At 42.9% G+C, this 21258-nt stretch overlaps 1 protein-coding gene and 1 long non-coding RNA gene across 4 annotated transcripts in view; one reads left to right on the forward strand and one right to left on the reverse strand.

Annotated features, from left to right (window-relative positions):
• CFAP97 (cilia and flagella associated protein 97) overlaps window positions 1–17059 on the reverse strand; it is a 29628-nt gene extending 12569 nt beyond the window's left edge. The window contains exons 1-2 of one of the 3 annotated variants that reach the window (XM_024562794.4): window positions 16953–17059; window positions 8496–9523 (exon numbers count right to left, since the gene is read on the reverse strand). In XM_024562794.4, the coding sequence (XP_024418562.2) occupies window positions 8496–9507 (1012 nt within the window). In that variant the 5' untranslated portion in view covers window positions 9508–9523; window positions 16953–17059. Of the gene's footprint in view, window positions 1–8495; window positions 9524–16683 lie in introns of all 3 variants that reach the window. The other 2 variants (XM_045197149.3, XM_024562795.4) reach the window with 2 other exon arrangements.
• Window positions 17060–17108: 49 nt separating this feature from the next.
• On the forward strand, window positions 17109–20241 carry LOC123479965 (uncharacterized). The gene is made up of 3 exons (XR_006655795.2): window positions 17109–17429; window positions 17664–17812; window positions 19323–20241. It is a non-coding gene; the product is annotated as an uncharacterized lncRNA (long non-coding RNA).
• The last annotated feature ends 1017 nt before the right edge of the window (window positions 20242–21258 follow it).

Raw genomic sequence — 21258 nt, forward strand, 5'->3', positions numbered from 1 at the left:
GAAAACCTTTAAAATGAAATTCTAAAAGGAATTAAAAACTATTTCTTAATGGCATTTTTTAAAAGTTTTAAAAAGTAAGTAAGGCCATAACAATAAATTAATTAAAAAGGACACTTAATCTAATTCATTTTTAAAATTAGCCTTCTAACTCTGGCAAAGTATGTACATGGAATGCTTGTATTTTGATACCTGGTAGTACTATGACGTTTTTCTAAAGTGGCCATACGCTTCAGTAGGAAGCAACCACAAATATAGGAGTGAGCAAAAGGAGGTTTATAGTTGTAACACAAATAATACAATTAATAAACAGTAATACAAGAATAAATTGTTTCCACATACAACTGTAAACCTACTTTTGCACACCCCTGTATATGAGCGATTAGTTTTTCCAATTAAGATCTAATTTTTTTTACCTTGAATAAGCTTTCAGGGAGTTATATAAATATGTACATATTTATGAAATGTTGCTTTTCCCTAATTTTTTTCAATGGAACAATTTTGTTCAAACTTATTACAGGATTTCAGTGCCCGTGGCCATCATCACTAGGGCCATTTCTGAAGTCAGCTAACACCACCTGCTGGAAGTATCAGCTCTCCTTTCACCCAGGCTGACAGGCGGCACTTTAAAAATTCATGTATAATGCTACCACTGAAAATTCTATCCCTAGCCATATTAAGATCTTATTCATATATCAATTCTTTTAAAAAATCCATCTTGTAGGGATAGTCAGGATCCCTATTTTAAAAAATGGTATTTGCCAAAATATAACCAGAGACATTGAAGTTAAGAACAATCTAACAATAGCCAGGGGGGAGTGGGGAGGGGACAGTGGGGAGAAAGGTTTTCAGGAAATACTATAAAGGACACATGGACAAAACCAAGGGAGAGTGTGGAAGCAAGGGAGGGAGGTGGGTTTGGCTGGGGTGGGGTAGAGGGGTGGGGAGAAAATGCAGACAACTGTAACTGAACAATAAAATAATTTTAAAAAATAATAAAAAAGTAAAAATAATATTAAGTCAGATGATAAAAAAATGGTATTTGCTTTTTAAAGTGATTTTTAAAGGTTTTTTTTTATTAATATGAACTTATAAGCTGGTATGTAAGTCACATTTCAAGGAATAATAATTAAATTTACTGAATTTCTTTGTCTTCTTTGTGAACTTCTCAGATGAGAAATTCTGTGACATCCTTGCGGTCCCCTTCCTTGAATCCGTCAGGCTTGTGACTTCGTGGACCAGGATGACGCAGCCAAAGCGTCTGTCAAAGCTAGGCAAAAAAGATGCACCCCTACCCCCCACCCCCACCCGCTCCCTGAAGTTCTTGTCCTTGGGCCCAGAGCTGAGCTGCCCTACACAGCTTGTCTGCCCTGGGGCTGCCAGACTGTGAGGAAACCAAACCACACAGAGGGAGGGGCCGTGCAGAGGGACTGTGATCCTGGCCTGTGAGTCACCCTAGGGTGCTGCCTTACACCTCTCTAAGGTTTGTGATGTGTTATCAGAGCAGCAGTCACTAACACAAAATTTGGTGCCAGGAACTGGGGTGTTACCATAACAAAACCTAAAACAGGTGGCCCTGGTTGAGACCAGGTGACAAGCAGAGCTGGAAGAACCTAGAGGGACTGCTATGAAGAGGAGGCAGTGGCAGAACGAAAGGGACCCGGCTGGCTATCTAACCAGGCTCCTACTGCCGCTGGCAGACAGGGCTAAGGTCTCCACACAGAATGATGAAAGTATCAGTGGTTTGTTTTATCCACAATAGTAACAGCAGATGGCCCAGGCCAGTGTGGCTCAGTTAGTTTGGAGTACTTCCTGTAACCAGTTTCCAGATTCGATACCCTGTTGGGGAACACACGAACCCTGGTCCCATGTGCTCATGGGAGGCCACCAACAGTCAATGCTTCTCTCGAGCACTAATGTTTCTCTCTCCCTTCCTCTTTCTAGAGAGCAATGAAAAAAATATCCTCGGGCAAGGACTAAAAATACATACATATAACTACTTCTTTCCAATCCTTCTGGCAGAAGATTCTCGAAGTATTCAAAGGGCTACAGGAAATGAGGAACCATGTCTGAGCAGCTGCACTTGGACCTCTTCTAGACCCTGGATCTCGAGTTTGGGGGATCTTTGAAAGGAGAAGTGTACTGTGGCATTTGGGAGGAATGCGTGTAAATTATTGTGTGTGGCAGAGGACGGTCTGAAGAGGTTTTACACACGTCCGTAAGTTATGAGACTTATCAAGAGGGAGGGCCTGTGCTCCTCTTCTTCAACCCGGGAAGGTTTGTGACCGTTTAAACCAATAGAACGTGGAAGAAATGAAGCTATGTGACTCCTGAGGCTAGGTCATAAAAGGCAATGAGGTTTCTGCCTTGTCTGCCGGAACACCGTACTCAGACACTGGAGCCACCACGCAAGAAGTCCAACTACCCCGAAGCTGCCGCTTGGGGAAGCCAGGTCAGAGAGGGTACACGCGGGACCCCTGCTCAGCAGTCCTGCTCAAGTCACCCCAGACCCAGACGCCTGACATGGGGATAACGAGCCTTCAGACAATTCCAGGCCTGCCTGTGTCGGGGTAATTATGTAGTAATAGCCCGGACACGTCATCACTTAAAAAAATGTTGCGTCACAGACAAAGTATCTGTGGACCAAGTGCAGCCCACAAGCAGGCAGTTAATGTTTGTTTGTTTTTTTTGGGGGGGGGGCTGATTGATCTATAAATCTTCCATGGTGACTGTGGTTTTATCAATTTCATCATCCAGTTCTGTTTTGCTTTTATCATACATTTCAAGTCAATGGCTCTTAAATCTTTCTGGTATATTTGGTTAGTTTATTAATGTAAAATAAACATTACATCTTTGTCCCTTTCAGTGCTTTTCACACCTTGAACTCTATTTTGTGTACTAATATGATTGATAATTCTATTTTCTCTTTGCTAATACCCACCTGACATATTTTTCAAGCCTTTATTTTTTTTCATCCTTTCTATAATATTTTAAATATATTTTTTGTTGGATTTAAAATTTTTAACTCCCTCTGATGGTCTCTTCAGATAAGTTACAACCATCCACTTCAATTGTTTGATCTCTTTTTCCACAATCTTACTTTAAAAAAAAAATACCTTTTGTTATTCCCTTTTTCTCATTTTCCCCCCTTTTGGAAGACTGTGCTAAATGTTTTTTCCTCAACAACCCTACAGATCATATACTCTAGTCCATTCTTCTAGAAGTTCTTAAACTTTTGGTCTCAAGCCTTTTTACATACTTAAGTATTACTGCGCACCCAAATGAATGCTTATGTGGGGCACATCTATCAATATTTACCATGTTAAAAAGTAAAAAAAATGAAAGATAATTATTAATTCACCTGACAATAACCAATGTTAACATCACATTTTTATAAAAAAATTAAAAATTAGAAGAGTGGCAGAATTTAACATTTTGAACATCTTTCAATGCCCTGGTAGCAGACAGCCGATTCTCACCATGTGTCCCTGTATAGTCTTCAACTACGGGTCTGGTGCCTCTGTTGATTTTATCTTTCCCCAAAAGTTCGGTAGTAGGTCCCTGGTGTATGTTGCGGGTATCTCGGATTTCCCGCTCACCTCCCTGAACCTTGTCGGCCGGGCCTGCCAGCAGACGGGTAGACATGCTGCAAGGGTGGATGTGCTCGTAGCTAATCTCAGTACAGAACTCCCCCATACCTCCCCTTCCACGGTTTTGCTTTCTGGGGTTTCAGTTGCCTGTGGTCAACTGGGGTCCAAAACATTACATGGAAAATTCCGAAAATAAACTATTCCTGAGTTTTAAATCGTGTGCCACTCTGAGTAGCATGCTGCCATCTCACGCTGACCCCTGGGATGTGGATCATCCCTTTGCCAGTAAACCCTCGCCGTATACACTCCTCAGTGGCCGTCTGGGTTACCTGATCGATCACCTGCGGCAGTACTGCGGTGCTTGTGTTCAGGGCACCCTTACTTTACTGACTAATGGCCCCAAAGCCATTTACGTACGCTTATTACAGTGCATTGTTACAAGTGGTCCGTTTTATTATGAAGTTGGTGTTGCTCATCGCTCACTGTGCCCGTTTCTAAGGTGAACCGTATCACGGGTGTGCATACACAGGAAAAGGCACAGCATACACAGGGTTCAGAACACCCCGGTTTCAGGCACCTGCGGGGGTCTGGGAGCACATTCTCTGAGGATCAGGGGGACTGCTGTACAGGCGTTGTCCTCCTCACCGAGTCTAACGGGGTCCGGATCTTCCCCTCGATTTAGTCAGTTTGCTTCACTCCCTCCTGTGTTGGTATCAGTTTAGCAGTAAGTTTAACCAATTTCTTTGTTCATTAATTCTTCCTTAATCACCTTTGTTTCTCTTACATTTTCCTTCTTAGGGTACAGCACCTAACGATGCATCTAATTATTTCATACAGAATCTATGCAGTAACCCCTGAGGTGGAGCGCTTCTAAACTGCCTCCACTCTGCCCCAGATTCTTCCCAGACTGACCTAGTTTTACCTCTACCAGTGCATGAAACACACCCTCCAATCTGGTCACGTCAGCTTCTTCAAGGCTCTCCAAATAAGAGATTCAGGCCATAGCCCAATGCCTAACCTTTTTCTCTGTTTCCTCTACTTTCTAATACTCTCTCTGCCTATGCAGTGACTTACAGCTCAAGGTCAGAGAACCAATTCCGACCATACCCATTTTTGCTATTCACATAGCCAAAGGCTGGCTTGGGGCAGGAGTGGGAAATCTCCCAAATCAGCTACCCAATTGAGCTAAAAGAGGCTCAATATTCAGAAATTCTAATACATTTTCAAGGTCTACTTGAATGTCAGACGTCTAGTAACACTAGTCTACACTGATGTTCCCTTTTAATACTTCTCATAGTACCCCAGAAATCTCAATTTAGAATTGGGCCTTCGCAACATATATCAACATCTCATCCTACAAACGAAAAACATGGAGCACAGAAGAGTTGCTGTTTGTCCAGGGTTACGTGGATAAGCTAGAAGCCTAAAATTTTGATTCCACTTCCAGAATTTTCTTCACCCAAATTCAACACTGTTTCATAGTCCAATTGGCCCTAATTGGGATACCTGATTTCATATTCTTTTATTAACCTTTGTTTCACATGCTTATTATTTCATAGTTCAAATTTACAAGCATTAATGAGCTTGTTAACGAAGTTTCTCGACACCAATAAATAACGTTCACACTGTTCGCTATAGGCATCCCTCACTGAACACTCTCGCCCAGCGTTTGCTGCGATGACTTGCAAAATGTCTTACTCAAAACTCATTATCTGGATCAACAAACTGTTTTATGTACCTTTGTACTTAGCTAGTGACACATGTTTACATTCAGATGATGTAGCATGTGTCCCTACCTCAGCTGCTCCACAGGATCACATCCCATGTCGCAATTTTTTAAATGTGTTATATGCATTACTGCTATCATTTTCCTTCCATTAGGTGGATTTATCTTCCAAGTGGAAAGGGCAGTGAAGAAATCAGTCCCATGTCGCAATTTTTTAAATGTGTTATATGCATTACTGCTATCATTTTCCTTCCATTAGGCGGATTTATCTTCCAAGTGGAAAGGGCAGTGAAGAAATCAGTTGAGACAGAGGCCTAGAAAGTCCGCACAGCAGCAGTCGCAAGTGACAAAGCGTGCGAAGACACTGTGTGCAGAAAAGGCACGGCCACGCACGCATCTCCAGGTCACGTGTCCACGGCTGGGTTGTATGTGGAAAAATAAAGAAAACGTATAAAAATATTCTTGGATCTGAAAAGCTTCACTGGGTAAGCTGAGAACGAGTAATTTTGAAGAACTAAAGAAAAACATCATGCGATAGGCTAACCGCCATCATTAGTGTTTGAAATACTTCATTATTACACAGAATCTGTGCATGGTTATGTTATGGAGTCCAATCACAGAGGTACCAACTAGCCAAGGCCCCCTTTGTTCCAGTGCCTTCAAAAGCCCTGGGCGCCACTTAGCAACAGCAAGTCACTAAGACCATGCTCCCTACTGGCTCCCTGCTGTGCAGCAGTGCAAATAAAGCTTTCCTTCTACACGCGTGTTCAGTGTCCCTGCTGAAATAGTACTGCAATGCTTCATTTGTACTTGGAGAAACTGCTGAGGGATTCTGGGTGTGACTACTGTTTCTCCCATTTCAAACTTAAAAATATATAGGCTGTCCACATCCAACTTAGATGAGGACAGTGAGAGGCAACTGTGTTCATTTTCCACGGAACCAAATCCTTTTTAGGATCTTGGTGTTCAGACTGGGGTCCTTGGATCAGCAGTACCGGTGTCACCAGTGGGCTGGCTGGAAATGTCGCTCCTTGGCTTCTGCTCAAGAGCCTGAACCAGAGTCTGTATTTTAACAGGATCCCCAAATGACCTACTTCATGCATATTAAGTTGAGAAGCTCTTATAGACTGGAAAGTGGCCAGAAGAATTTTTTTAAGTGAAAATTGTTACAGTGGATAGCTTGCCAAAGAATTAGTCTTTCCCTAGAGAAGGATGTTAATCAACTTTACTAAAGGTTATAATGCAGAAGGAGGCACAGACTTATTCTATGAAATTTCAGATGGCAAATCTAAGTAAGACTAATGGGTAATTGATACAAAATCAAATTTCAGTGAAACATGAGATACATTTCCTAACAGAGCTGTGCAGCTCAGAAGCTTCCTCATAGTTCCTTCAGTCGACAGATACTGTCTATATGTGCCAACGCTCACTAGATTTTGGGATTCTAGTAAGGAACACGATCCTGCCCTCCTGTTGCTCACACTCTAAGGGGAGAGAAAAGCAAACAAACGACACCAAGTTCAGGGTCTAATACGTATTCTGATGGAAGGAAACAGGCTTTTGGGACAGAGAGGTAGGTAGGAGTCAAGGGTATGAAGCTCATGCTAGATAGAATGTTAAGAAAAAGTCTCTCTGAAGAGGTGACTATGGGCTGAGACCTGAGACACAGAAGCAGCCTATGCAAAGGGCAACAGCAAGTGCAAAGGCCCTGTGAGTGCAAAGTGTTCCGAGAATGGTAAGGAGGCAGTGCAACCGGAGCAAAGTAATAGGAGAGGAAGGAGAGATGTAGGCAACATCCACATGATGTAGGGCAATCGTTCTTCTCATCAACCTTAACAGCACATGAGACCAACTGTATCAGAAAGCCCGTAGTGGGGCCCAGGCATCAATATTTGCTTTATCAATCCATTCCACTAGTTCTCCAGATGACACCAACATGTTGCCTGGGATGAGAATCACTGACGCCCAGGCTGTTAGGCTATGATAAGGAATCTGGGTTTTATTTTAATATAAGAGTAAGCCCACTGAAGAGTTAGGAAACTAGTAGGGACTGCTTTTTAAAAGATCACTCTGGTTGTTAGCGGAAGAAGCAGAGGGGCAACAACAGAAAATGTCTCAATCCTGAAAGTTTTAAGAGGCTGAACAAACATTTATCAGGAAAGATACATTGAGTGGAGGCCTGGCCACTAGGTGGTGAGGGCCAGTGTGAGAGTCCTGTGTTTCAGACACAGGGAGAAGCAAACCTCCAGAAGAGGGAATAATCACAAGTGTAAAATGCCCCCAAATCACTTTATCAATCTATGAGTTATTTGACCAAATAAGGAATTTATTTACGCCCTTACATTTTCACCACTATGTAAATTATGAAGCTCAAGATTTATTCTTTCAACTAACATTTCAAACAAAGAGAATTCTACTTACAACTTAAAAATGCTTCAACTGACCTAAAACCTAACCTGCAAGCCCCATATTTTCAGTTATAGAAACAAGTCCAAAGGAAAGTCTGAAGCTGGAATTTAGTCCTCCTGGAATAAATATATTGTTCCTATTAAATGAAATGTGGATAATAATAAATTGATATGGAAATACAATAAAGATTATTCTAGTTAAAAATATTTATATTTGAAAATTGAATCATGCAATTTCATCAATTAGGTAATTATTTTCAGGTAATGCTCTTTACCCTTCAACATAAACTCTGAATGGTGCCCTGCGGTTTACTCTGAGTTCTTTCATCTGCCAGCCTTCTTGCCACTTTCCCTGGTGTGACGATGACAGGTCAGTCACTTTGACCTCCGCGGTGTTGCCTTTCTTAAAGGACAAGTGAAGGAGATCTACTGCCACTGTCTCCACCAAACGTGGGAGACTCTGGCTGGCCCCACCCGTCTCAGTCTCTCACCCACTGGGCCCCTCTGGGCATTCTGAGTTTGTATGGCACTAACAACAAGATGAGTGCGAGGTGATTTTCAGGCCTAGTTGATTAGCTGTGCAATGATGTAAATGACGACACTGCTGCTGTTTTTACGGTAAACTGGAATCTGTAGTAAAGTTATGATATTAATTATCCCAAACAACAAAGCCTATCTATTAGGAAAATCAACACAGAGCATTTAATATTTAAGCTCAATATACCTTTAAGTTTAATATTTAAATTCAACGTAGTTTTGAAAAGGAAAAATTACCTTTCAAGAGATGGTTCAGGTCCATCGTGTCATTTAAGGCTTTTTGTTTGTGCCTGTGGTCTGAACTGGAATCTAACACTGGGGACTTGGGGGTGACATCGGCCCCATGTTTTTCTTTTCCTTTTTTGGCCGATTTCAAATTATTTTTTAAATCCCCAACATTTCCATATACTTCCTGACTCACGTTTTCTTGCCTTTTAATTTTTACTTTCTGATCGTTTGATGCGCCCAGTTCAAAAGACTGAACAGGGCTAATGTCTGGGGTCGATAAAGGAGTGACATCTGTCACAGTATCTTCAGATTCCTCGGTGTAGTCACCGACTTTTGGTTTAGTACTTGAAGGCTGTGTTCCTGATTTTACTGATTTAGATTTCTGTTTTGGTGACGAGTGGCTTACACGCGGGAGATGTTTCTTTAACGATGGAGATGAATCAGATGTACAATTATCAGAGTCTGCATCTGAAGAATCTGTGCCTGAATTTGAGGACAAAGAGGAAGAGGAACTCCTTCTGGAATACTTTCCACTTAGGCCTTTTTTAACCTGACTGGATGGTCTGGCTGACTTGGACCGGACATGTCTTCTCCCATCATCGCTGCTTTCCTCTCCATCTGTGTAGTAATCATCTTCAGCTTCTTTTACAGTTTTGGGAATTCTACTTGGAATGGTCAAGTGTATTTTACGTCCTGTTGTAGCATCATCACCCAATTTCTTTGATCTTGAAGTAGTGGTCAACGATAAAGCATTTCTGGTTTGTGTATCATTTTCTATTTCGTGTTCTTTTGGAGGAATTACCACTTGTCTTTCATTTCCTTTCTCAGTAAGATAATTTTCGTTTCTTTGCAGTCTAAATTTTGAGTTTATATTTTCTGTGTCTTTGTCTATTCTCTCTTTAGGATTATCATTTTGCTTGTCAAAAACTGAGTTACTTTCACTTTTCTTCGCATCCTCAAAGTCACTGTCAAAGAAAGAATGGTCCACTTCACCTTCTGATATATCTCCGAACTGATCCATGACGGCAAAAATATATCTAAAAAAGGAGAAAAATGTAACCATCAGACTAAAAAGTAATTTTAAGATACTCCTTATTTTTGTAGAGTAAATCAGTTTTCCCAAACTGAGAGGTTTGGTTAATATATTAAGAGAAATGTGACCCCTCAAACCCCACCAAAAAACAGTAACTCAGAGAAGTGACAATGGGGCTATAGGAGCACTTCCAAGTTGTGTTGATGATTTGAAAAACAGGTCTAATAGTTCACAAGAAAATCAAAATAGGTCATTGAGGCAGGGACATCAGAAACATGGATACTCAGGTGAGCCAGAAGGAAAACCTGCCTCCCGTGCATTAAGTACAGTTAGAGTGTGGAGTAAGAAAGGATGGTGTTGAAGCCAGCACACACACACTGTTTTAGTGAACGCGGCCGACGCAGATGGGCAAACCGCCCTGTTTTGGTGCTCGTCTCTGCCCTATTCTGCGCCTTCACCGTGGGTATTGAAGCAGCAACAGAAAGGAGAGGGTTCCCGTGAAACAGAAAAGCTGCCTCTATCCTTCTTAAAGAGAAACTACAACTCTAAGTAAGGCATAGACACAGGCTATACAGGCAGCTCGGGGCAAACCTCTAAAATTTAATCACAAACTGGGACATCGCCACGTACGGAACATGACAAGGGAAGAGCCTGCATGTCTTTCTGTGTTAAAGGGAGTCAACACCAGAGATTTTATAGCACACGGGCTGTCTAAAGTAAAAAAGTGAAAGCATATTATTTAGACAGAGTTAAATATTGGGAGAAATACATAAAAATGTTCAAAGTAGGTGCCTATAGCACAGTGGAGAAACCACTGTTTTGGTTAAAGACCTTAAGTGACCAGCTGACTTGTTGATTTAAAAATATTTTAGTACTTTGTACCACTGAAATTAAATTGGAAATATTTCTCTTTCTCATTGGTCTTAGTGGCAGTGCCACAACTTCTATTACTAATAATCTGGAACTCAGAATGTAACCTCTAATACTGTTCTCCACTAAAAAATTAATTAATTAAAAAAAATCAGGATTCCATTTCTGAAGGGGGGGCAGCGGACTCAAGAAGGGCCTGGAATATCTTACTGTTGTCAGAAAGCACAATATTCAAATATGCCTGAGTTAGTGGGAATAAAACAAAGGACTCTGTTTCAAAGGGGCTCTCACTGTTCAAGCTGGAAATTTAGCACTGAAAAACAAGAAACAAAACATATGTAAAAATGAAAACATAATTCTCTGGAAAGACATCGTCCAAATTGATATTCAAAAGGGGCAAATAGTATGAGTCACGTTAAAGAAAAGCAATACACAAATTTCCAATAATAACATATAGGTAACAAGCCAATTATGTGTTCACTATATTCAATATGGTTAATTTCATTATATCCAATCAAGCAATAAAAAATTATGCTATCTGTATCCTAAATCAGCCACGATACTTTGTAGCCTTTAATTATTTAAGTTACCCTGCAACTGATACAAACAAGTATGAACATGATTTTAAAATCAACCACAACTTATATTATTAATGCTAATGTGGTGAGTTCAACACGATAGGGTAAAGTATATGGGGTAATACATTTTATCCTCATTGGATCATTTGTCCGCCTAAAGTTTTAAAGAATTTAAGAGATTCTGACATTAAACTTATAAGGGAATCTGATTAAATCAGTAAGTGTAGACTTATTAAGTTTATACACAACATCTAAGTACTTAGGAAGAGTTTCTTTATTAGGTCTGTTAAGTGTGACTTGTCAGATGTTTGAGGAAGAAAATCAAATACTGTATACTAAAATTATAATTGTGCTGTTAATTAAATAAATTTGCAAATGGAGTACAGTGTTCAAGGAAATTTAAACTAAGGGAAAATTAATCAAAGTACAAGTGAGTTTTAAAATTCTAACATTATTACATTTAAACTGAAATAAGATGTGTTAAGTAAATCTTAAATATTTAAGAAAAATTAGATTATAGAACCTATACCTAATAAATATTCAAATACAAAAAAATATTACCTCCCATAACATAGATTAACACTTTTTATGTTTTAAAGTTAAAAGTGACAGAAGAAAAGCTTTTCCCAAAATCCTCAAAAAAGATGTCTAATAAGGTTTTAGGTATAATATTTATCCATACTGAAATCAAAGTCTACTCTCTCAAGTAGTAATTTATAAAAACTGAAACTTGTCTCTTAAAGACATTTGGCAATTAATTTTTAGAGCCACACAGTGGACTGATTGAGTGCCAACCTGCAAACCGAAAGGTTGCCAGTTCAGTTCCTATTCAGGGCACATGCCTGGGTTGCAGGCTAGGTCTCCAGTTGGGGGCGTGCAAGAGGAAACTGATGGATGCTCCTCTAACACATCGATGTTTTTCTCCCTCTTTTTTCTACCTCGCTTCCTCTCTCTCTAAAAATAAATAAATAAAATCTTTAAAAAAAAAATTTAGAGCCACAAAAAAGTCATAAATCATTTGAACCAGTACCTTCATTTCTGAAAATTTATTCTAAGAATATTAAGAAGGAATGATATTAATTACAGCAGTTTGTAATACTGAAAAAACTTGAATAGAGGAATATTATGATTTCATTAAAATTATTTATCAGGGGTCAGCAAACTACTATGCATGGGCTAACTGTGGCCTGATACTTGTTTCTGGGAAAGTTTTATAGGAACACAGTTTGGAAAGGTTCCCAGACTGAATTCCAATGTGGGTAAGAGGTTTCCCCACACCAGCAAACAATTCTCAGACATCAGCAGGGTGTCTAAGAACTCCACTCAACTCTGACACTAAGTACATCAGATTCCACAGGAAAAGGGCTCAGTGCCTCAAGGCCACCCTCAACTGGAGGCACCAGTCACAGACCCAGGTGGTTACCTGCGCTTTCTGACTGACCAACTACAAACTGGAGGCTCCAAGGGCCTCCTCCAACTCAGGGCGCCAGTCACAGATCCAGGTCGTTGCCTGTACTTCTGACTGACTGGCTATAAACCAGTTTCCCACCGGCCCATCCTTGGATTCGATTTGCTAGAACAGTTCACAGAACTCAAGAAAACCCATTTACTCACGAGATCACCAAGTTATTAAAAGGGTGTTGAGGCATAGGCGTCAACAGTCAGATGAAGAGAGATGCAAGGTGAGTTCCCCCTGGAAACTCTGCAGTGAGAACCAGCCAGCTCTCCTGGGTTTTCACGGAGGCTTCACTGCACAGTGAGGATTAAGTCCTTGGCCACTGGCAATTCAATCTCCAACCCCTGTCCCCAGAGGGTGAGTGGAACTGGAAGTTCCAAACCTTTAATCTGACTGACCCATCTGGCAACCGGCCCTACCCTTGAGTAGGGTCCAAAAATCACCCCATTAACATAACAAAAGCACCAGAACCCCTTCCAACCCCCACCTGGGGAAATTCCAAGGGTTCTGGGAGATGAGGGTCAAGCATCTTAGGAATGGAAACCTCAGGCAGCCCCACTCCTGGGTTTAGGTGCTGTCTCCAGCAGCTTCCTCACTGCAGCTGTGGACCTGTGAAGGTGACAAGAGACCCTTTGGTCCCCAAAGCCTAAAGTATTTACCAACTGATCCTTTCCTGAAAAAATCTGTGGACCCCTGATTTAGGGGATACATCAGCATGAAAAATGCAGTATATGAAATGATTGCCCATACTGGATTAATAATAATATAATTTATATATTTAAACAGAAACAAGGAGACAGAAGGGTATAAATTAAGAGTTGACCTGTTAGGAGAAAAATCAACAACCCCCTTGCCTATTTTATATTTCCATTAATACAGTTATAACAGTGTCCATGCAATAAATTAAGCATGTAGGTGATGACTGGGAGTCTGCAGAGTGAAAAAGAATGAACTGATCAGATGCACCTGGGCTCAAGCTCGACTCCGCCACTTCCTAGCTTTGTGTTCCCAGGCACATGTACGAGTGAGTGGGAGACAGCAGAGGAAGAGCTCCGAGACTGCACTACTGTTACTGGCCTGCATCTAGCATCCTGGTTGCCAGGAAACGCCTTCATCACTCAGTAGAATGAATAGAAAACCAAGGCAGGGAGGAGGAGGGAGACATGTCTCACCTGCTGTAGTCCTGAGCCTGGTTTGATAATATTGCCAGGTGTTCCAACATCACAAGAAACACCATGTTAGCAAGGAAGGAGGGAAATCCTTGAAACTGTGCTTTCATCCCAGGGCCGTGAATGCAGGAGAGGGTCCCCGGTGCCCAAAGAAGAAGCTTATAAAACTTCACTTAATTGTCTACCTCTGGTCGTTATCTGTTTTATGAGGGAGTCCCTGATGCTCCCTGATGACAGAAAGAGCCCATAAATAACTTTGGGAAAGTGCCCCAATCTTAATTAACTGCCTCCTGTCACAGTTTGTTTTATAACAAGATGGACAAGTGGAGTCTGGAGCAAGATAAATGGAGTTACATGGCCCCGGGAAAGCTGGCGCCACATTTACACAGTAATCAATATGTAATTTTCTTCTCCTCTCTCTCTCTCTCAGGCTCTGGGTGCTCTTGGCCCCCACCTGGCCTCAGGCCACCCTGGTCTTCAACCACTCTTACTTTTACTGCCCTGCTTTGCCCTGAAACTTTTGCCTTTCACCCCCCCACTCTAGCTAGTCCCGTTCTCTTCCACGGGTCACTAATAAACTGACCGTACGCTAATAGATTTGCTGACCTGTAATTCTTTACATGGGTCAGCAAGAAGAACCTGGTCTCTCCTGTCAACACAAGGGTGCTCAAGACAGCACTACTTGTAGCAACAATGAGTTAGAAAAAACCCCAATGTTTGGTTAAGAGGAAAATGGATAAGCAAAATGGTGTATATGGTATATTCTACACCAATCGCAAAGGATGAGCAGAGATCTACAAATAACGAAAAGAACAGAATTAAATGAACAGCAATACCGTTATGAAGAACCTAAAGCACGCCCAAGACTCTGTTCCTCACGGGCACCAACACAGGAAGTTACACATGCTGGGCTGGAAGGGCACACGTCAGATACGCAAGGTCTGAGCCCTGGAGGGGAGGGGAGCGGAGGGGTAAGGGCGGGAGAGAGGGTCAAGGAGAAGAGTGGGATCACGGTCATCACAAATGTGAGGAGGGTGACTGACAGTTGGTTACCAGCCCAACTCTGCCCACCCAAGCTCACAAAGGAAAACAACCAATCAAAACGGCCACTGGCATTAAATTCCCAAAAGAGCTACCCTTTTTTTTTGGTCTCATAATTCATCCTGCAATCCAAAGAGTCAAGAGCTGAAATAAAAAAGAATCATGGTTGTTTTTTCCTTTCTCACTTTGTTTCATGGCTAAGCATACCTTTCAGATTAAGTTTTTTTAAAGTTTCTTCAATTTTTTTTTTTTAAATATTTTATTTATTTATTTTTAGAGAGAGAGGAAAGGAGAGAGGGAGAGAAACATCAATGTGTGGTTGTGTCTCGTATGCCCCCTACTGGGGACCTGGCCCACAACCCAGGCATGTGCCCTGACTGGGAATCGAACCATCAGCCCTTTGGTTCACAGGCCCATGGTCAATCCACTGAGCTATATCAGCCAGGGCAAGTTTCTTCAATTTTAAGAGCAAATGGTTTCATAGTACACCCCGGAGCCTCCTGAATGAAGCAGTTAGTTCTGGGAGCTCCGGTGAAGGGTATAAAATGTAAATCGTGGCTAAGGATTTTCAGAACAGAATGTGTGCAGACACTGGCAGGACTGATATGGAGCGGATTAGAAAGCCGTCTTGAGTTTAAGGTTAGGGCTGCTCAAAAATGAACTGGGGCTACTTTCCTTTTCTTTTTTAAAAATCCTCTCCCAAGGATATGTTTATTGAGTTTTTTAGAGAGATGGGCAGGGAGGGAGGGGAGACAGACAGACAGACACAGACAGCGTTGTGACAGACGAACACCAACATGTAGCCTCCTGCACATGCCCTGACCCCGTGTGGAACCCAACACCTTTTCGTGTGCAGGGCGAGGCTCCAACCAACCAAGCCACCCGGCCAGGGCTGGACCAGGCTGCTTTCTAAGAGTAGGAACCACGGCTCACTAGATGATGTTGGAGAGAAGGCTGAATGTCCACTGGCTGGGATGCTGCAGAGGGAATCCGTGCGTTAGGAGGATTCGCTCTTTCCCAGCCCAGTCCCAAGATTATATGAACTAGGTCTAAATCCCCAAATCCAATGATTACAGATGACTTTGAAATCCCTGTTTTTCACAGCTAACAGTCCCCTGCCTTGCCGTCTCCTTACCAGACTGGGAACCCCAGATAGCTACCTCATCACTAAGCCTCACAGCGCCTGAAGTAGGATCTGAAAAGTATATTACTCAAAGAATGTTCATCCCATGGAGTTAGGAGACTTAAGACTGAGCCTGGCTCTGCTCTTTGACAGCTATGTACTAAGAGTCACCTCTTCTCCCTGAGCTAGTTTCCCACCGTCCTGCCTCCCGTCCCCCCGCCACACTGTCCCCTTATCTGCATCCACTCGGTGCCTGTAGTCCCCAACAGCTGCACTCTCCCTAGCTGGTCACAGTTCAGGAGAGGTGGTGCACAGCCCAGTGCCCGGGAAACTTTCGCGGTTTAAATTTGGACTGATAATATCCAACAGGTACGGTTATTTTTAGGATTTCAACGCTCAGATGATTCCACTTAATTCACGGAAAAATTATCCAACAATCCCACCCACTAAGCAATCCTTTCCACATTATTTACTTCAACGTTAGTGAGATTCAACTTATATTTGAGCATCACAAACACAGGGGCTGAACATAGCAACGATTCTCTTTACAACATACTGGCAAAGGATAAACATTCAGTGCTAGTTCATCAGGCCTGAATAACCCTGAAGTGGCGCTCAGTGAAGACGGGGGTTTGCCAAAGCTGCCTGGGACACGCCCCATCAGCTCCGCTCCCGCAGCGTCCGCGATGCTTTCAAGATTCCTCGGGAAAACGCACAGATCAGAACTGGCATTTTTCAAACTGTCATTCTGTTCCCGTGACTGTAAGTTTCTGCGGTTAGCTATATAACACGGTCCAAAGAAGGTAACCGATTAGGTACACGAAAATCCAGGCCCCAAGTAAACATCCGTGTTTCGGGAACGGAGGTCCCGGGTCCCACCCGCTCCCGACCCCGCGAGGTGGCGGGAAGATAACCGACGGCACCCACCTCCGACCTCAGAGTTCAGGTTCAAGTCCGCGGAGGTGGGCGGTGGTGACCTGCGTCCGGCTCCAGATCGCTGCCACTTCTGATATCAGAGCTGCCTCCGACCCGCACGCCACGCCGAAGGCGCCCTGAGGACAGGCCGTGCCCACTGCGGCTGAGGGTGCCCGCGGCGCCAGGGACTCGCGTCTCGGACGCCCCCGTTGCGGTTACGCCCGCCGCCCGAGAGGCTGGCCGGGCGCCTGCTCCCCTCCCGCGCGCTTCGGGATACCGACCCTGAGTGCTCGCCGCCGCCCCGGCTCCGGAGGGAGGAAACGGATCCCGAATGGAGAGGAAGCGGGAAAAAGAACTCGCTCGCGCGCCGCTCGCCGGAGTGCCGAAAGCCGCCTAGTGCGCACGCGCCCGCGCGCTTCCGGGGCGGAGCGAGCGGATGGAGGGGGAGGAACTTGCGGGGGCCCAGTGGAGACTGTCGCGGGAACCGGGCGGGGGTCGAGCCTCCGCGCTGCACCGCTAGTGGCGGCGGGCGTCCTAGAGCGCGGAGGGCTCCGGCGGCCTAGAGAGGCGCCACCGGCCCCGCCCGCTCGGGTGGGGAGCGGGAGGCCGGGCCCACGGCGCTCGAGTGGAAAGAGCACGTGCGGGAAGGCATTGTCCTCCAGCGATGCCCAGTGCTGCGTCCAGGTCTTACTGCTACGGTTCCCGCTGTGAAGGGGAATGGCGGTGAGGCTAGTTGTGTGCCAATTTAATGGGGAAAGGTACTTTCGTTCTCTTGTACTTACTAAAACAGCAACAGTAACAATAAAAATGGGGCGGCTATGTCTTTGTGGTTGTTTATATCAGTAAATTGCGGTTCAGACAACTAATTCTCTGGTCCAGGGGCTGGTGACACATGAGAAAACCTCTTACTAATGATAACCAAGGTGGGTCGTTCAAACAATGTAAGAGAATAATGATCTCTGGAGAAACATGACTGTCATTTGAATTAATAGGTACATAGCAGGGGTGGCAGAATACTGGCGCCCCAACGATGTCCACCTCGTAACCCCCAGAACCTGTGAATATGCTACTTTAAATGGCAGAGGGACTTTGTGATGTGATTGAAGATGTTGCCATGGGGAAATGAACCTGGATTATGCAGGTGGGCACAATGTAATCCCTGGGGTCCTTATAAGAGGGGAGGCAAGAAAGTCAGTAACCAAAGTCAGTAATAGGAGTCCTGGCCATAGAAGCAAGAGGTAAGTCAGTACAGAATGGTGCTTACTGTAGTAACATGGTGACTATATTGTATATTTGAAAGTTGCTAAGAGAGTAAAAATTCTTTGAAGTGGTGGGTGTTAACTAGACTCATTGTGGTGACTATTTTGTAATATACACATATTCTGTTGTACACCCTAAAAGCATATATAACATTGTATGTCGATTATATCTCAATAAAACTAGAACAATATTTTAAAAAGACACAGTGTTGGGAACCACCCTGCCTGGTTTCAGAAACTGTAAACCCCCATGGCTAAGGCTGAGTCAGAGACCTTGGGACCATAAGCCACTAACAAGACAAAGTTTATCTCCCTGGTAGGGGCACCACCTCTGCCCACTTTACTTCACCCTGCTTGGCCCTGAGCCTGACTAGTTAGCCAATGATGGGTAAGATTCCTCAAGGGAGGGATGACCTAAGGCAGGCATGGTCATGAAGAGGGCCACAGGGAAGGCCTTGGGGGGCTATAGAAAAAGGGGGTGATGGACCCTTGCCCTTCGGCTTTGACATAGCCTGAGTCCTCATTCTGTCTGCAAGAAGTCTCCTAATCTCTTGGCTGCCTTACTTCCCCTGTTCAATTTAAGCCTGAAACAAAGCCAGAGGTGGGTGCGGCCCTGTGCTGGAAAGGGCAGGTTCCCTGGGGCGATCAGGCCTAAGAAAGAATGCATAAAATCCTGTGAAACCTGCTTTGCTAATACTCTCAATTTAAATGATAAGGGTCCAAGCCTAAAATGAGTTTGTTTCCCCAAATCTTATAGCCCTTTAGCTAACTTGACTGTGACTCAGAATAAGCCCTTAGAGTTCTTTGTTATCTATTATTTGGTCTTTACTGACTGACAATGATTGATGAGCTTTACCTGTATTCCTATGCAAATTGAACCCAATAAAAGCCCATTGAGGAAAAGGCTCTTGGAGTCCTCCGCCACCTTTCCTCCCCAAGCAGATCATGTCTTGGTAGACTTATTCTCATCCTGGGTGGCCGGGTTGCCACCACAACACAGCAAGAGATCAGAGTAATATAAGGGGCTGTCACCAAAGAAAGCAGGCACTTGTGGAAGCTGGCAAAGGGAAGAAAGGGACTCTGTCCTGAAGCCTCCAAAAGGAAGACTGTGCCAAGACCTCGGTTTTCGACTTTTGGCCTCCAGAACAGTAGGAGAATAAGTGTGTTGTTTTAAACCACTAGGTTCGTACTAATCTGTTACAGCAGGAATAGTAAACTAATATAAGAGGTACTCAATAAATATTTTTGTTACATGAAAGTACAGCAAGGGTTAGTCGTATCCTCGGGACTCTCGCTAAGGAATTGGCTCTAGTTTCACTCTTCACAATGTATCTTGTATGTGGTTGTCACTACCAGCAAGTACAGACAATCATTTCTTTGTTCTTTTTGTAGGCTAAAAGGAAGGATTTCACTTAATTCTGCTTGATAAAGCTATGCTGTCCCCATTTCTCAGCGATGGTTTTCTACTCTGTGATTAGTTTATTACACAAAGGGGTTGAATAGACATTTCTCCAAAGAAGCTATACAAATGGCCAATAAGCACATGAAAAGATGCTCAACATCATGAATCACCAGGGAAATGCAAATTAAAACCATGAGACACCACTTCACATACATTAGGATGGCAAATGTGACAAATTAAGAAGGGTTGGCAAAGATGTGAAGAGATTGGAACCCATGGTAATTGTTGGGAATGTAAAATGGTACGGCCGCTGAATAGAACTGGAAGTCCCTCAAAAAAATGGAACGTAGAAGTACCGTATGACCCAGCAATTTCACTTCTGGATGTGTACCCTAAAGAACTGAAAGCAGAGTCTCACACATACATGTGTACATCCGTGTTCATAACAAGCAGCATTCTCAATAAGCAAATGATGGGGAAAAAACCAAATGTCCATCAGCAAAGGAATGGAAAACAAAATGTGACGTATACACACACGTATACATACACGGTGGAATTTTATTTGGCCTTGAATGAAATGATGGAGTATGATACGACATGGATGAACCTTGAATCATTATGCTATGTGGAAGAGGGTGTACACAAAAGGGCAATTATAGGGTTCCCCTTACCCGAGGTACCTAAAACAGGGAAGTCGTAGGAACGAATTAGAATAGAGATTACCAGGGGCTGAGGGGAGAGGGGAACAGGGAGTTAGTGGTTAATGGGTATGGTTTTTGTATGGGATGATGAAATGTTCCGGGGATGGGTGGCGGGGATGGCTGTGCAACAATGCCACTGCTATTAATGCCACTGAACTGTACACTTAATGTTTAAAATAGTAAGTACTGTGTAATTATACCAGGATAAAAAAATGAGAGATTATTATATTATATCTCAAATATTAATTTTGGCTCTCTTTCTGGGCTATGAATTTGTAAAGTTTTGCCTTTTCTCTGGTTTTCTTTTCCTTAAGAGAGCACTTCCTCAGTTGTCTATATTGAATGAGTGAACCATCAATGTGTGAGCTAGGTTGAAAATAAGCTCTTTCAGAACACAGAGTTTATTTGCTTTGTGCCTCTTCATTGTTCTGGCCATCAGAACAATGTAAGGTCATCAACTCATCGGTGTAAAAAGGCCCTTTCCTAGATTCAACGAATCTGGACTCTTTCACCTGAAAAGATGTAAATAGCCCTGACTGGCATGGATCTTTGGGTTAGGCGTCACCCCACAAACTGAAAGGTTGCCAGTTGGATTCCCAGTTGGGCACGTGCCTAGGTTGTGGGCCAGGTCCCCAGACAGGGCTCTGCAAGAGGCAGCTGATCGATGTTTCTCTCACACATTGATGTTTTTCTCTCTCTCTGTCCTTCCCTTCCCCTCTCTTTGAAAACAAATAAAATCTTAGAGAAAAAATGTAAATAACATGCCCTGTCCCCTTTTTTAAAATTGTTTTTCACTTATTTGTAAACCTCTTGAAACAATATAGGTTTGGCTATTTCTATGGAGAGCTTTTAAAAGGACTTTCCATATTATCTGGAAGTTATTCATCTATGCTAAGCTTTATGTTATGAGCAAATGTACACCAATGGAAATTACTTTTTTAAAAGTTTAGGAATCTGGTTTTGAAGGATGAAATAAGTCTTTACTGGGTTTAAGTTTATAAATCAGTTTGAAATTAATTGTGGTTAAGTTTCATGTTTTGTATTATCTTAAGGAGTAGTTCAAAATATCTAAATGCTATAATAAATAGAGGAAAATGAGAAAGCTAAATTTCAGATTCACAGACAAGGTAACAGTGAATTTTCCTTAATTCCCACAAAGCAGAATTAGTAGCTCTTCTTGACACCGTATAACTTTGTAATGCCTTTGTTATAATATGTATTAAAT

This window comes from Desmodus rotundus, chromosome 13, assembly GCF_022682495.2.
Source record: "Desmodus rotundus isolate HL8 chromosome 13, HLdesRot8A.1, whole genome shotgun sequence".
Lineage (NCBI taxonomy): Eukaryota > Metazoa > Chordata > Mammalia > Chiroptera > Phyllostomidae > Desmodus > Desmodus rotundus.